Source organism: Dermacentor variabilis, chromosome 11 (assembly GCF_050947875.1).
Source record: "Dermacentor variabilis isolate Ectoservices chromosome 11, ASM5094787v1, whole genome shotgun sequence".
Taxonomy (NCBI): Eukaryota; Metazoa; Arthropoda; class Arachnida; order Ixodida; family Ixodidae; genus Dermacentor; species Dermacentor variabilis.
The window spans coordinates 41,856,382-41,871,808 of NC_134578.1; the positions used below are offsets into that span (position 1 = coordinate 41,856,382).

Consider the following 15,427-nt stretch of genomic DNA (forward strand, 5'->3'; position numbering starts at 1 on the left):
AACCACTTGGTGCAGTTTAAGCTCGGTGGTTGAACACTTCCTTCTGCTCCTATAATATTGACGTCAATACTTTGACGGTAGCGCGTTGACGTCAATGCTCTGACGCGAAACCATCGTGTCCTTTCCTCCTTGGAAGCTGTGGAATTAGTACTGAGAAAGTCATGACTAAATATGTCAATAAAAGACTAGTGGTAGGCGATGCAGTTGCTCAAACCAGATATTTCTGTTTAAAAAGGTGTCAAAAGGCTCCTTTGAACAGTGAACGAAGTACGAGAATTTCAGCGGCAAGTTCGTGATGATGGAAATATTTCCTCCTGGCTATAATAAAAGAGGAAACAAAGTTTTAATAATATATTTACAAAGAGCAATTTTCACAGTATTTATTGGTACTTTTTTGCTCGTAAGAGGTGGTTTTTCTTTTGTTATAGCTGAAATGGGATGTTAATCTTCTTCTGAATTCTGGCTTATTTCTTTAGCATGACAGCGCCTGCAATATAAACAAGAAAATCATAAGAAAACTGTAGAAGCCGCTGTAAACAGCAAAATACAGATTTCTTTTAAGCACCTCACTTGTAGAAATAGCTGCTTAAAATCGCACAATATCGTTGTCGATGTAGTGAGGGATGCCATTCACTTTAGCGGTGTTCCATACATTGACTGAAAACACATTAAATCCTATACTCCTTGTGAATTCAAATTTGCGGATCCTGATTTAGCATTTGCAGTATATGAAGATCAGCTTCCGAAAATGCACCTTCAACTGCTAATTAGCGATATTTCAGGCCGGAATAGGCGATATCAAAGTCTTTTTGAGGTGTATTTTACCTATTTTCTTTATCTCCCTCAACACGGCGCAGTTCTGTCTGCAAAATTTTGTCAACTGCTCGTGTAGCTAGCCGGCAGGAAGGTCTTGGTCTCCAAGACCACCTCTACAGGCAGTGCTCACAGGGCAGTCATGTGCCGCTTACCTGTCTATTGCAAATGGCGCCCCATTGAATGCGCAACAGAACGGCAGTTCCAGTTGCATTTTTACAATAACTCTTCGGATCTGAGACCGGTTTCACACAACTGGTTTATGACTAAATTACCCTTTAATAACAATATCGTAAACGCTGCCTGGTTTTGTATATACCACCGCAAACAGGCGCGCTACATTTCTTAAGCAATAAAAAACCAACGTGGCGAAGCTTAAATATCTTAGTTCTAGCGGAAAAGTCGTGTCACTTGAATAACAATGCCAGAATTGTTGCAAGAACGATGCGCCTACCAGCGAATGCACGATGTACGTCCAGCCCGCTCTGACAAACATGGCGGTAACGAAGTTGTGGCTGTTGCAGTATGAAACTGTAACTTAACTGTCGGCTGTTGATGCATGGAGCTCAGAAGTGATAAACGTATGGACGGACGCATATTACATGTGGTGGACTGAATTTGAAACTATTATGTGGTACTTCACACTCTCGTGACGTCTCAGCCCGAGAAAGGCGTTAATTGGACTTTTGCCACAAGTGAAACTACCGCCAATCCAGACGTCAATGCAGTGTCGACACTGACTCTTGACGGTTTCCATAAAAAGCCCTCCCTTCACCCTTTACCTGGCAGCCTGAGCCAAGGATGAAAAGGAGGGGAACAAGAACGATTTGGGAGTCAGTTAAGTGGACGTTTACCACCAGTCAAAGCACCACCTTTCCATCAGCGCCTATCCAGAAGTGAGCGCAGCACGGACAGCAACCCTTGACGGGGCCTACTAAAGGCCGTCAACCCAACCTTTACCTGGCAGCCTGAGCGAAGGGTGAAAAGGAGGGGAACAATGACAATGGCCTGGGAGCAGCAGGTTGCTTTTTGCCACTTATTCGAAGCCAGTTTCTACGGAGGCGGAGTTACTGCGAGTTATGGCGAGCATGGTCATGGTATCACCACGAAGTCGAGGAGTGTAATTGGCTGCCGGACAGTCTTCAGATTTCCTAGTCAACTTGCGTAGGGGAGACGACGGTATTAAAAACGGAGTCTTTAAGGGAGTGAGGACACAGGGCCCTGATATGATCTCGGACGTTTAACTTGCTCCTGCATGAAGCGGGCTTCCGTTACTGGAGCCGCGCAACTAAGTTAACAAACTATTTCTCCGTCATTTTCTACACCCAGCCATAGAAGTCTATGGGCTTTCTGGATTCTTTGCCCGAGCACCACCCTGTGCCGAAACACTCTTCATACGTGAGCTGATCCCAAAGATAATGCACTGCTGGGCCAACACGCCACGGAGGTGAAGCAGGCTTTAAGCACTCCATATACGAAGGTCGATCCCGAAGACAGTGCAATGGCGGGCCTACCCGTGGCGGACGTTCAGTTCGCCTATAAAGGGTCCACATACACAGCTTCACTGGCCGTCCTTCTTCACAGAGGGGAACGACACTGAATTTTTCCGCTGATACTTCTGATTTCGCATTGTAACATAGTGGAAAGCGTGTCACGCCAGGTGCCCAGATGGGTACATCCTGCGCAGACATTCTGACGTGAACTACCTATAACTGTGATTTATTAGATTTGCAAGACTGAGCATCAAATCAGGAAAACAGTCAAATCCACTTCCCGAGACACCACGTCAGCTGTAATGATCTGTGACATGGAAGAAAAATGTTCGCGAATTCCTTGGTCCACAATTTAAAACGCGCACGTCCGGACCGGCTGACTCTCATTCACAAGAAATGCCTCCACCATTAGATTCTTGCAAGTGACGAAAAAGCGTAAACAGGGATGAATTCCGCAAACGAGCTAGTACGTAGGAATCGAGCCATGACTATAGGGCAGACGGTATAGCTTTAGAGACATTCTGCTTTCCGCCTACATAGCACAGTTTTATTGAACTTGCTAATAATTAGCAGAAATTACACTTCAATATATTATCTAAAGCGGACTTAACGGCAAAAGAGTCAACAGAAATGGATACGTTGGTGTGGAATATACGCGTAAGCCTTATAATTGCGCCACACAGGAGAAGGCATTTTGCGAATGTAAATATATTTACATAAGCGTGTCTACTCCTCGGACTGTAGCTTGTGCATATGAAATACTTTTGCTTGTTCATTTCTTTGATTTTATTGCAGGTACTTGACTATTAGGATGTTTAGAATTGAATTCTCTTTTTGTATTTCCTCATAGCTCATCTGCGAATTTCCCGAAGGACGCTACCGAGGGGCATCAACATAGACGTTGTTCTCGTATATTTTAAAATATCCCGATGAGCTTGCATCGGTTGAAAGACTGCGGTTTCCACATACAAAACGAACCGTTGCTATATTTACCCTCAACAAATACGCTCAACTTCCATGAAACTTCGGTGTAGAAGCAGACGAGAAACCGCGGTTATAGTGAACGCTTGCAAGTTTTGACTCTGAGGTATCCATAATATAAATTAAGCTCCAAGCAGCCGGAATTGTCATATCTCTCTGCAGCGTGATAATCTACACTGTTTGGACAGCTCGGTGATGCGGAAACATAAACATCTTAGTTGTTTAAAACGTTGCTCGTAGATTCAGTATTCCAGCTCGGCTTCCTAGGGGAGCCCCCGATAACACAGCAGGGACAGCGCGGACATCATTCGCAGGTGCTTTAGGTGCTTTCCTGTTTTTTTTTTGTGCTTCTTACCAGACGGGGGCGGGGGCGATTACGGCCGACGCCGTGGAATCATGGAAATTATGAAACTATAAGAGCACGCCAACGGCCGAGCATTTCCGGGTTCTTCCTCCCTCTGGAAAGAGAATCTAGTTTTCATTTGGTCAGATAAGTTCTTTTCAGCAATGCCTACAATTTCTCTCACTTTAGAAAGAGAGAGTAAAGAAAGGCATGAAGGTTAACAATAAAAATGTCTGGATTGCTACCCTCTACCGAGGAAAATTCAAACTTAATATGTGTCGCGTCAAAAACGTGCTTCCACCAATATGAACACCACTCTCACTTTTTAGAGCTGCATTGCAGTTAAGAAAGAACTCCAGTTGAATAAGTATGTTTAGATTTGCAAACAGCACTCCTAGGGTTCGAAATATAAATTTGGGCATCAAAAGCACGTAGAAACGAGCGCTGCATGCTATGACTGCATAAGAACAAAATAAATTGTTCATACAAGAAAGTCTCGTTCATCTTTTTGATGTCTTCCATCCTGAACTGTATGAAGTTTTTTGTGCCAAACCTAGGAAAGAAGTGAAACGATATAAGATTTGATCAAGAACAAGAATAGTAGGAATAAGCACAATAGACAAGAGTTGCCAAAATTTTAGTACTCAGAAGGTTGCATTTATATGATGCAAGGATGTAAACTTAATAAGTAGATATTTTTTTAACGGAAAAAAATTTCTTATGACCGCCTCTGACATCTAACCATGTTGTACTGCTTCAGTTGGGTTGCTCAAAAACGTACAAAAGGTTTCTACGAGAAATTCGAATCCTTCAGAACATCTTGGACCGAACCTAGGATTTAAATTTATTACTTCATTGCACATAGCGCCATTAACGAGTGGTAGCAGATGAGCTCACACGATGTATAATTGATAAAAAAATTTGACGATGAGAATAGTCTCTATAAGCACCCTGAAATTATGAGAGAAATGCATTGTTGGTTCAGTTATTTGCGAGCTTCCATGTAAAAACTTCAAAACGGACTTGTGTGATTTCCAATTCTCTTTCGAGCGAATCGTTAGAGTAGTTGAAAAAAAATTTTCAATGGCCCGTATACCTGAAATATGCATTGTTGCCCTCATATGACCAGCCCTATTGAAATTTTGCCCGCATAGGTTGCTTTTGAGTACTTTTGAAGAAATGATATTCAACTTAAGGTAGCAATTCATCCACACTCATATTAATTCGCGAGAACATAAGCAATATAGCTGCTATAATTTTCGGTTACTTTCCTCTCGGTGGCGTTCGCGATTCCTTAAAGAAACCGAGCTAAAATGTGGGCTGTCGTAAAACGTGCATACAACGTTTCGCATCGTTGGCATGCGTCCACACTCTGCAAAGGCCGTAATTAGTCCGTACACTTTTAACTTCGCCTACACGTTACTCTGAATAGGGTTCATATTATTGAACAAATATAAAGTAGGTGGCTCCATTATTCAACTCAGAACTCCAGAAGAACTGACTACGAATCTTGTTTAACATACAAAAACAAGCACATAACCAAGATAATTTACTATTTGCAACCCCCTTAACTGGACCAACAAGGTTAAACTTTTTTCACACATTGATCATGGCATTTTCCCCACTGGCGCCAAATATAAGCTTGGAGTAACGTATACTTTTCTCAGGAGATCGGGAAACATCGTGAAATGGCCAACAGCCGCTATAAAGCACTTCATAAGTGTATTTTTTTAGGAAAGTTGTTTTAAATCCACACACGATGTACTTCGTACAAAAAATTGTCATAATGTTCCACGATTTGTACCAAATTTAGTATTAGTGCCATTTGTATTTATCCCTGTGCAGTGGGATAAATTCTGCCCCACTCTTCAAGCACATACCAACCACTGAAGAACAATTGCGTACGTATTTTTTTTTCAATGGTCGCAAGACACTGACAGTTTGAAATTGGTTTCATATTTTTCATATCGTTCCCTTATATTCACCAAATAAAGAAAGGCGCTGTCTATAAATCAGAGAAGACACCGGTGAAACCAATGTGGAGCCCTGTCTAATGCATGAAAATAAGAAAAGTTGAGTACTAAGCAATCATCAGGGACGCTTTAATTCAAGCCAGAAACGACAAACTTCCGCCGCAAATAACACTTAAGATGAAGCTTATCCATCGCACGCAAGCTTACGCCGACTCTGTGGAACACCAGTAAATTCACGAACGCGCGTCGTCAGAGATAGATGCACGTCTACAACTCCGTTTTCCACCAGTGTCACCACGAGCGGAAGGAACACTTCTGTGCCAACTGTGGCTCGACGTGTCATTCTCGGACACCTATTCCTTCCGCATTGCAATGGCCGACAGGCCTACTTGCGACAACCGCGGTGGTGCGAAGGCGACCGAGCACTTATCTGACTGTCCCCGTTACAATGTGTCAAGAAAAGTGTTTGCTACCGCGCTCGAAAAACTGGACAATCGCCCGTTCATAATAGGAAATGTTCTAGGACACCGGTCTAGACGGGTTTCGGCACTCAAGTCCTTAACGGCTCTGGTCAAGTTTTTAAGGGTTTGTGAATTGTGCGACTATTTTTTAATCTTCTAGCACGTCGCAGTGCATTTTTGTGTGAATTTTTCTCAATTTATTTCTTTCCTTTCCCCTGTTATTCTCCTTATCCAGCAGAGGGAAGCCAGCCGGTACATACACCGGCTAACCTTCCTGTCTTTCTCCCACTTTTCTCTCTCTCTCTCTCTCTTTTCTTAGCAAACTTAGGGTTACTATACGCAGTTTCGGCAGCTATGTTTAGGTGTATCTCCCTAGCTTGTATCAATTTTTTTTTCTAACCTTTTCCCTCCTACTCTAGTCAGTGGTTCTCCCATAGTCGAATGGGTAGCGTATCGGACTACTGCGTGGAGGTGACGGGCTCAAAACCAACCAACAGATAAATTTCGGTCACTGAGCATGTGGCACTGTGTACACATGTGCTATTCTTTAACAAACCTATTTCACGTCGACAGGCGCCACTGCAAATGCGACGCTGGGTAAGGAGGACTGTTCGTAGAAAGAATTTGGACGCCGAATTGGAGCACTGGGTATGTGCCAGTCTCTCTGTCTTCTGGTCTCAAATGAACCTCTTTGATGCCAACTTTGGTCGCTCGGCATGCGGCAGCAGCGTTGTGCAGCTCTTCAATGAACGTATTTGACACCAGCTTGGGCAACTAAGTGTGTGCCACTGTGAATGTAACAGTGCAAAACGAAGAAAAAGTTCCCTAAAATTTACCCGACGTGGAATAGAATCTCAGCCAAATCACAAGAGTTTGTCAAGGACAAAACCCGACGCATAAGGCGGCTGCGCCAAAATGCATGGAATAATTGTCACTTTTAATTTGAATGCTTTACATACCAAGGCTTGTAGATGTAGATGTCGCCAACGCTCTAGCGAGCGGCACCATGCATACACTAGGTATGGGACGCTCTTCGATGAACCTGTGGCCAACCTGGGTCTCTGAGCATGCGCCACTGAGATTACAGCAAGGGAGGGACGAACTCTCAGTGTTAGCAAGCACCGGAGCGCCACGCTTCTCGTTTCGGAGGCCAAGCGCGGACCACTAGATAGCGCAGCGTGTTCAGAAAGAAGTGCGAGAGAGAAGCCCCACTGTCGCATGCCGCGTTACTCAGCGTTCGCGCGCACTGGTGCGTCCTGCATTTTGCAGGCCACGCGCAGGCTTCGCGGTGGCGGCGCTAGATGGCACCGAATGTTCATAGGGATGCGTGAAAGGGGGGTCCCGCTGTAGTACAGCTTCATGCATAATTAGTTTTGATGGCGGCAGTACGTTGTGTCGCTACATTGGTCGAATGCTTTCGCATTACCGTCTGCAGTAATGGTGAGATGGGCTCTGATGCAAGTTTTGTGTAATAATAAATAAACCGTATACTCCATACATTTCACACAGAAGACTAAGCAAACACTTCTCGTATACCACATTAAAATTAACAGAAACAGATATACACTAAAATCACAAAGTAACATACATATTATCTACACTCTTCCATCCTTGCCTACAAGTTAGATACAGTAAGGCCTTATTTCCCCAAAATATGAAATTGTTGGCTCTCATGAACTTATCAGGGCAGCCATCAAACTTCTTAAACGCTTTATATAATGCATATAAAAGTTCTGTGAACTCAAAAAAACCCTAGGTGTTATTCAGGCCGAATTTCAGTGTTGCTCGCCAGTTTGACTGCGTACCCCGATTCATCTGGCGATCTAACCTTCTGAAGTCAAAAAGCAGTACTACGAAAATTTATACCACATTTACTTATACAGAATATCTCCGTGATAATACAGCCTAATTGCCTAAAAGGAGCCCCTGTTGGAGTCGGCCTATGTGACATGGATTATTGCCCTGTTGTTCCAAACGGAAGTGGAAATTTCCGAGATGCTGATTTGCCTTTTGCCTTTTTAACAAGAATCACATTACCTTATGCGAAATTTGATTGACAGTAGCTTGAAAATTATTGGTTTCTGATAGCGCACATTCCTTTCATTGCGTAGGTGAATTCGCACTAGTGTCTTCTGAGAACTTCTTGCTTGGCTGATTGTGCTAAAATAATTTTTATTTCTACACAGAAAGAAACAAGACCTATGCTCACGTTGCTGCCGTTGCTTTTACAGTCATCCAATAAGTCCTGCTGGTTGGTGGCTGACTTATTATTGCGGCGCTGCGGGCGTCACTGCAAAATGTTCCTAACGTGGAGAACGCTGCAGGGAAACAGGTGTATTGTTTGGCTCATAATAATTCAAATACAGGTTCATGTCTTTTACATTTCTAGACACGAAATCTCGTGACAAAACTTGTCACAAAACTGAATTTACACAGCAGTGGTGTTAAAAGAAACGGGATCTCTTAGAAAGTTTGGTCGAGATTTTAAATTCACACGTGATAATTAGGCATGTTTTGCTTGATTCAATTAAGCAAGAAAACATTCATTTTATTGTGACTCGAGGTAGTAACTGGGAGAATGAAGAAATGTGGACTTCTAGAGAGAAATAACCAGAAAGTTGATAGTCAATATTTGGCCGATATAGCAAGGAATAGCGCATTCAAAACACGTACTGTAGAAGAATTTAACGCCGTCAACAGTTTGCTCGCTTCTTTATGGCGCGATGTATTTAAATAAAACAGTAAGTGCTTATGTCATGCAGAAATCATCTCATCTCAGGAGTACATAACAGTTTACCCAAGTGCGTGTTAAGACGCCGCGGCAGCTAATTTTTGCAACAGAATGAATTTCTGACGCCACTAACATAACTCTCATATCTTTATCAGATTCCCATTGTGAGACACGTTCGTAGTGAGGGACTTCAGATTAATTTTGGCCCCTGGGGTTCTTTAACGTACATGCAATGCACGATACATGGGTGTCTTTTGCATTTCACCGTCATCGAGAGGCGACCACCGCAGTTTGGTGCCCTCTGGCTTAGTGTGAACAATGCCATAGCTGCTACGCCACCACGAAGTGTTCACTACGCTTCAGCACACACAGAAAACGAGGGTGAATGTGTACATTTAAGTGCAAAAGCGGCTGACATGGGTATCCAAACTGCGCCGGGCGTACTACTGCTCACTAGTTTTCTGCTAGCGCTATGTTCAGAAAGGTGGACATCATCTGTCTTTTGAACAATTCTGAATGAATACTGTCCCACGGCAGCAGAACTTTCTTAGAGCGCGGATAGTACGTCCAGCACACGTGTTGATTTGTCTCGAAAGGCATCATTGCATGCATAAAGTGAATTCTGCTACTTAGGGCATTTTCAATAGAAATGTCAAGAAAAAGGCATTCAAAAAGGTTCACAATGCTATTACTATAGTTGCCAGCATATGATGCAATAGGTACGTTAAGAAGTAACCATCCAAATTATTGGCAAATTCTGAGGATAATTTGGTTATATATGCCAAATTTGCGAGAGAACAGGGCTCGAAATAAATGGCCGGGCCTAACGTAGTTTAGAGGGTTTCTGCCACTATGCATGAGCCGAATTTTATTGAACCTCTTTGGCGCCAATTTAGGTCACTCAGTATGCGCCCCAGGTTATGTGCCCCTCTTCAATAGCACATAACATCAGTTTGCCAAGTGCTGGGTGGTATCGAACCGGCATCATATACATTCAGGCAATCTTATCTCGCTATATGTTCACACTGCCACACGTGCTATGCGCGCACGTGGCAGCAGGGCCACTACTTGGAGCAGCCTATCAAGTGTGAAGTGCAAGACGGGAGCCCGGCCGCATGGAGGCTTCATTTAGGCATGTTCCAAGATGGACAGTGCAATGTATTATACATTGCTGTAATGGTAATAGCATTAACGTGGAGGTTTGTCACGAGAATTGCTCAGCTAGATTTTTTTCGTGCGCTCTAATAAAATTTGCGAAAGGTATTAGTGAAGCCGGGGAGCTCAATATCATAGCAACGACGATACCAAGCAGACATATACCAGAGCGTTGTAAAGCATGAAGAAATAAGTGATTGTTTTATTGCGACGTTCAACTCACCCGCCGTGGTGGCTTAGCGCCTACGGTGCTGTACTGATAAGCACGAGACCCACCGCGGTTGCTTAGCGGTTATAGTGTTGCGCTGCCAAGCACGAGGTTGCGGTATGAAAGTCCGGCCAGGGTGGGCGCATTTCAATGGAAGCGAAATGCCAAAAACACTCGAGTGCTGTGCATTGGAGCCACGTTAAAGATCCCCTGGTGGTCAAAATTAATCCGGCTTCCCCACTACGGCATGTTTTCGTAATTAAATCGTGGTTTTGGGTCTGCAAAACCTAAGATTTCATTTACACGTCAAACTCAATAGCAATTGAGTTAAATTTGCGACAACCTTAGTACTCAAAGAAAGATAACCGGAATTTAAAATAAACACACAACCTCTTCCCTAACCTAAGCGTACGTTCACTTTCGCGGCTTCGTATTTAAACTTACTCGAGCTCCCAGGTAGCATTAGCGCCACTCATCAGCTTGGCTGCAGATGTGGTAGATAATTTTCAACGGCAAGTATTGAAAGTAGATTATTTACTATCCTCTGAAATGGCCCATAAACAGCCGTTTGCTTCTCAAGCCATCGATGCCTTCAGTTTAGGCAGACAATGGTAAAACAAAGTTATTGCTTAGCTACAAAAATAAGCACCACAGCCCGTCTGGTATTGCACGCATATGTAACATGGTTCTCAATACCCTTCTGAACAAGGGTACCGCAGAAGCTGCCTCCGTAATTTGGCATAACGCTTCATACATATTTCACTTTCCAGTGGCTTACTTGAAAATACATCTGGAAACGCAGCACCAAAGTAACCATTGTCAACAGGGGTCTTGCTGCAAGAAAGAGAAATATTGCAACTTTCAATTTCAGAACCTTAGTCCTGACAGATCACACTTATTGGCCAATGTGGTAAAAAGCAAAATTTGCGTGTATTTTAACGAAAAAAAATAAACATACAGAAGCGCATAGAATGCCTATCATGGCCTTAATAATATGTAATTGCAAACACGGTGACGTTTGTATGCATAAATTGCACTTACGTGACCGTGATCCAGACAACAACAGCATGTGCGAAAAAAAATTGATGTCGAGACTGCATTGGAAGCTGAAGGTGGCCCCAGTACTGTGGTTTGTGGGGAATTCCATATTCTCGGAGCTTAAGCGCACTCAAAGTGCTACTGTGTATTTTGCTGTTCGGCGGCCTGGATGTACTCGCTACGTTAATTTTGCTAAATTGTTTACTCCATAAAATGTTTGTGCTTTCTCAGTGTTAAAGCTTCGCTTGTGTTTGCATGACTTGCTTTAGTTTAAGAAGTGATAATCAAAAGGAATTATGCAAATCCAACGCCGTCGGAGAAATATTGTTACGCAAATAATTTTGGGTAAGGGTCATGATGTTCAAAGTGTGACCAGATGGCACTGTATATCCATGTAAAGTGAGCAAGTCAATAGATGACGTGGGTACCTTTTGTTCGACCTGAAATATGGCGAGAAACACCTCACCCATCGTTGCGGGTGGCTCATTGTCTTCATATCCTTAGATGGTGTGCCATGACCGCTGAAGTACCCACTTCTCTGTCAATGCCGAACTGTGATCACCCCACTTCAATGCGCCACTCTTGCTCGGATCAAACCTGCGGTACTATACCAGCCCTACTTTTGAGTTAGTGAAACTGATTATTCTGAGGGCTGGCACATGAATCGCGGGTGGAAAAGTATCCGAATTTGCCGTTACATTTTGCCTCCTTGAAGAAGTCGCAGAGGGAACCAATAACGGGCCAGCCGCTCGCTTGCGTCGGTGCATAGATCAAGTCAGAAATAACGTATCTTAATGGTTGTCGAGGAATACAGCTACTATATTGTCAGGTATACTAGACCGTGTCAAGGCGAAATATTTCACAGAGGAACGTACTATAGTGAAAGCTCAAAATGGTGCCTGTTGGAAGCTAGACGTTTGCAGGAAGCATCGAAAATGTCGAGAACCGACCAAGAATTGTACACCGCATCGGAGGAAAAAATAGAATTACCCCTATTTATCACTGTCATCTTCGATGAGAGCAGGCATGTCGCCCTGAACAGAAACCTTTAGATTCTTTAATTTTATTTTATATCGCATTAGTGGGGAGTACAAGGTACATAGCAAAACGAGTAAAAATCTAAGTTCAAGGAGTTCTGCAGGCAATAAAGATAGGTCACTACCAAGAAAAGCGGCGGAGTGTTTAATTATAGAAATAATAATAGGATATCAACATTTTAGTTGGGTGATGAAAAGGAGCTATATATAACGCATGGCTGTATCTAGTACATGTGAGTAAAGAACGTTTGAAGTAGTTACTGAGCAGCGGAAGTCCTTGATAGTTAATCCAAGCCTAAAATTAGGTAGCAGCTTAATTTGAGGTGTCGTGGAAATACCTGGTGGTATTGGGCTTTGCAGAACAACTTGTGTTTTTTATGTTTCGACCACTCAGGTTCTTTTAAGATATGAAATGATCGGCACAAAAACGTTCTTGCCTGTAGTGTCAGTCAGAACGCGGTCACAATGGCTGGAAATCACAGACAAAACATCGTGGTCTGCATGAAAGACGTACAGTTTCTCACTATATTACCTACAGGGAAAACTGGCCATGTGCCGGTGTTGCACACATGGAAAGGCTGCGGTGTGTTGGCTTCCGATTGGCATCGCTATAGAGTCAAGAGGCTTAGAAGCCGTGTCTCGCTAGCACCTTTCTGACTGTCACAATGAGGCATCCACTTAGATTGAGTTTCCAGAAAGGTACCAGTTTGGAGGTATACACCATTAAACGCCACAAAGATGCGCTGTTGTTCCACTTGCTTTTTTAAAAAGATAGAACATCCATTTATGCGTTGAAGCACAAAGTAACTGGCACGCTCATTTATTTTGTTCAGAACTTCGGGAAATATTATCTCGAAACAGGTGTCATCCTACAAATTCATTTCATGCGGATGCGTCTTGCAAGCTTACCGTCTGTAATTCGTAAATTGCAATGTGTGTCGTAAATTTAATATTAATGAAGTGAATTAGTGATTTTCTTTTGCGGTTTGAATATGTGTTACAAATACTCGAGCTAGTAATGGCCATCTCTTAGAATAATCTAGACCAATGTCATGAATTGTGCTATTTGCCACAGGCCATTTTTAAAAATTCAACAAAATAAATAATAGATCAATTTGTATTGAAATTTCCGAATTGTAGCGAGCTAGGTTTCAAGGCATTTACACTGATATTAAATTCGAAGAATAGCGCTGGTTGTTACATATGCGCCGTGAAACTTGTGCTGCAACTGCGCTATATTTTTGGAAGCTTTTTGAACAAACCGCTATATTATGCAGTGAAGCACAAATGTATCTTGAGCGCCCATCTTTGTCACCGCCTATTTTGGCAATGTATACCTCGAAACTGCTACAATTCTGAAAATTAATTCTAAGGGGACACACCTTTTAAACTCACCGGCTACCATTCGTAAATTTCAGTACGTGCCATAAAGTATGCAATTAAAAAGTTAATTAGTGATTTTCGGTTAATTCGTTGAATGTTTATTTTGATTTGTCGTGCAAATAACGTCCGCCTCTGAATATTCCAGCGCAAGGAATGCAATTAGGCTACCTACCATAGTTATTTCAAAAAATCTTTGTAAGCCCTAAAATTACTGACCCGGTATTGGTGCAGGATGGCTCGGGAAAAAGAGTACGTCAGTGGAACAATATTGACGACAGCAAAGCGTTGGTTCGAACTAGTTGGTAGTTGCATACTTATTGCTGTTTAAGCGCAGTGTTTACAAAATGACGAAGAGGCACGAAGGGGACAGGCGCTGACTTCTAACTTTGACCGGATTTTCAGCAGGTAAAAAACCAGAAGAAGGGGTGCAAAGTACAAGGAAGAATTCGGCACATGAGCCGTAGTCGTAGTTTATCGGATACCACTATTGTGTGGCAAAACCTATGTAGCGCAGTTGGAACAATGCCAAAATGAGTGGGTAAGCAAGCACGACAAGAACGTGAAAAAGGGAGGACAGGGACACCTGGCCTTACACTGCCGCGACTAAGTGCAAGCCATATCTTGATAACACTGTAGTCTTATTTGGAGACAAAGATTGGTGCACGCGCGAGATCGTGGAAGCTGCAGTAACGACTAGTGATGTTTCTGAGTGCGTCAGCTCACCTTCTTTTTCTTGTCTACCAAAGAAATAACCTTTCTTGCAAACAGTTTTGACAATTGCTTAGTAACACACGCATGTTAGACGGTTCGACAAAATGACTAGCTATGTTCACTCTTGTCCTTTCTGTTTCTTTTCTGTCTGTTTTTCTGTATATATTCAGGACATCTTACACTAAACATTAGTTGGATGTTGCATACGCATCAACCCTTGATTATGCATGTTCAGTAGATTAGTTATCAATCGCCATTGTTTTTCATATGAGTAGACTCTCAGTTTATTTTTTGCTTGCCTACGGGTATACGAGCCATTTGTTGTCTTACGTGACTAAGAAAGTTTTGTTGGGTGGGCATCGAATTGTTTGCGCATTTAATAACAGATATGATACGAAAATGTGTGCGCGTATTCATGGTCACGACGGCCACCCATCAGGACAAGAAGTGTGTTCATACTTTGTTGTCTTTTGTTCTGCCTGTGGAAAAACTCTGGGCTGATCCCGGAGATTATGCAATACTAAGCGGACCCGCGGGGGAGATGAAGCATGCTCCAAGTACTCCACCAACTGGCTAAAATAAGCTTATTATCTTGGATCGAAATAGAACCCGAATCAGATATTAAGCTGATATGCAGAGATACTACACTTTCAACAGCGTCGGCCATGTCTATGTCCGCACCCCTCTCTCTTTGTGGGCGCTCCAAGGGCTTTCTTATCTACTTTCCTGTCCTTCCGCTCTACCGCAGTGGCGGTCCCATCGGAATTTCACACGTGTCTAGCATCCGTTGGCTCCTTTGGGTCGCGGTCCCGTCGTCCATGCGCATGCATATAGAAATAACGGTAAATGAGTTATCACTTTTGTTGCGAACATTCTGTAACCTTTTTGTCGTGTGCTAAACACCTTCGCTGGTAATTCACCTTCCCAGAGTGGAATGGCTGATGATTTTGTATGTACTAAAGGGCACAATTACGAAAAGGGTTCCACTTAAATTTAGGACGACGCAACGAGCTATGGAAAGAAGAATGATGGGTGTAACATTAAGGGGTAAGAAAAGAGCAGATTGGGTGAGGGAACAAACGCGAGTTAATGACATCTTA

The 15,427-nt window shown here is 42.9% G+C and overlaps 1 protein-coding gene and 1 pseudogene across 2 annotated transcripts in view; both read right to left on the bottom strand.

Moving 5' to 3' along the window:
* Window positions 1-364: 364 nt before the first annotated feature.
* LOC142563662 (uncharacterized) overlaps window positions 365-15,427 on the bottom strand; it is a 28,370-nt gene continuing 13,307 nt past the window's right edge. Inside the window, exons 5-9 of one of the 2 annotated variants that reach the window (XM_075674249.1) lie at window positions 10,937-10,992; window positions 8,274-8,382; window positions 4,118-4,183; window positions 3,643-3,745; window positions 372-487 (exon numbers count right to left, since the gene is read on the bottom strand). In XM_075674249.1, the coding sequence (XP_075530364.1) occupies window positions 3,691-3,745; window positions 4,118-4,183; window positions 8,274-8,382; window positions 10,937-10,992 (286 nt within the window). In that variant the 3' untranslated portion in view covers window positions 372-487; window positions 3,643-3,690. Of the gene's footprint in view, window positions 488-3,642; window positions 3,746-4,117; window positions 4,184-8,273; window positions 8,383-10,936; window positions 10,993-15,427 lie in introns of both variants that reach the window. The other variant, XM_075674250.1, reaches the window with a different exon arrangement.
* On the bottom strand, window positions 14,815-14,994 carry LOC142565095 (U2 spliceosomal RNA; annotated as a pseudogene).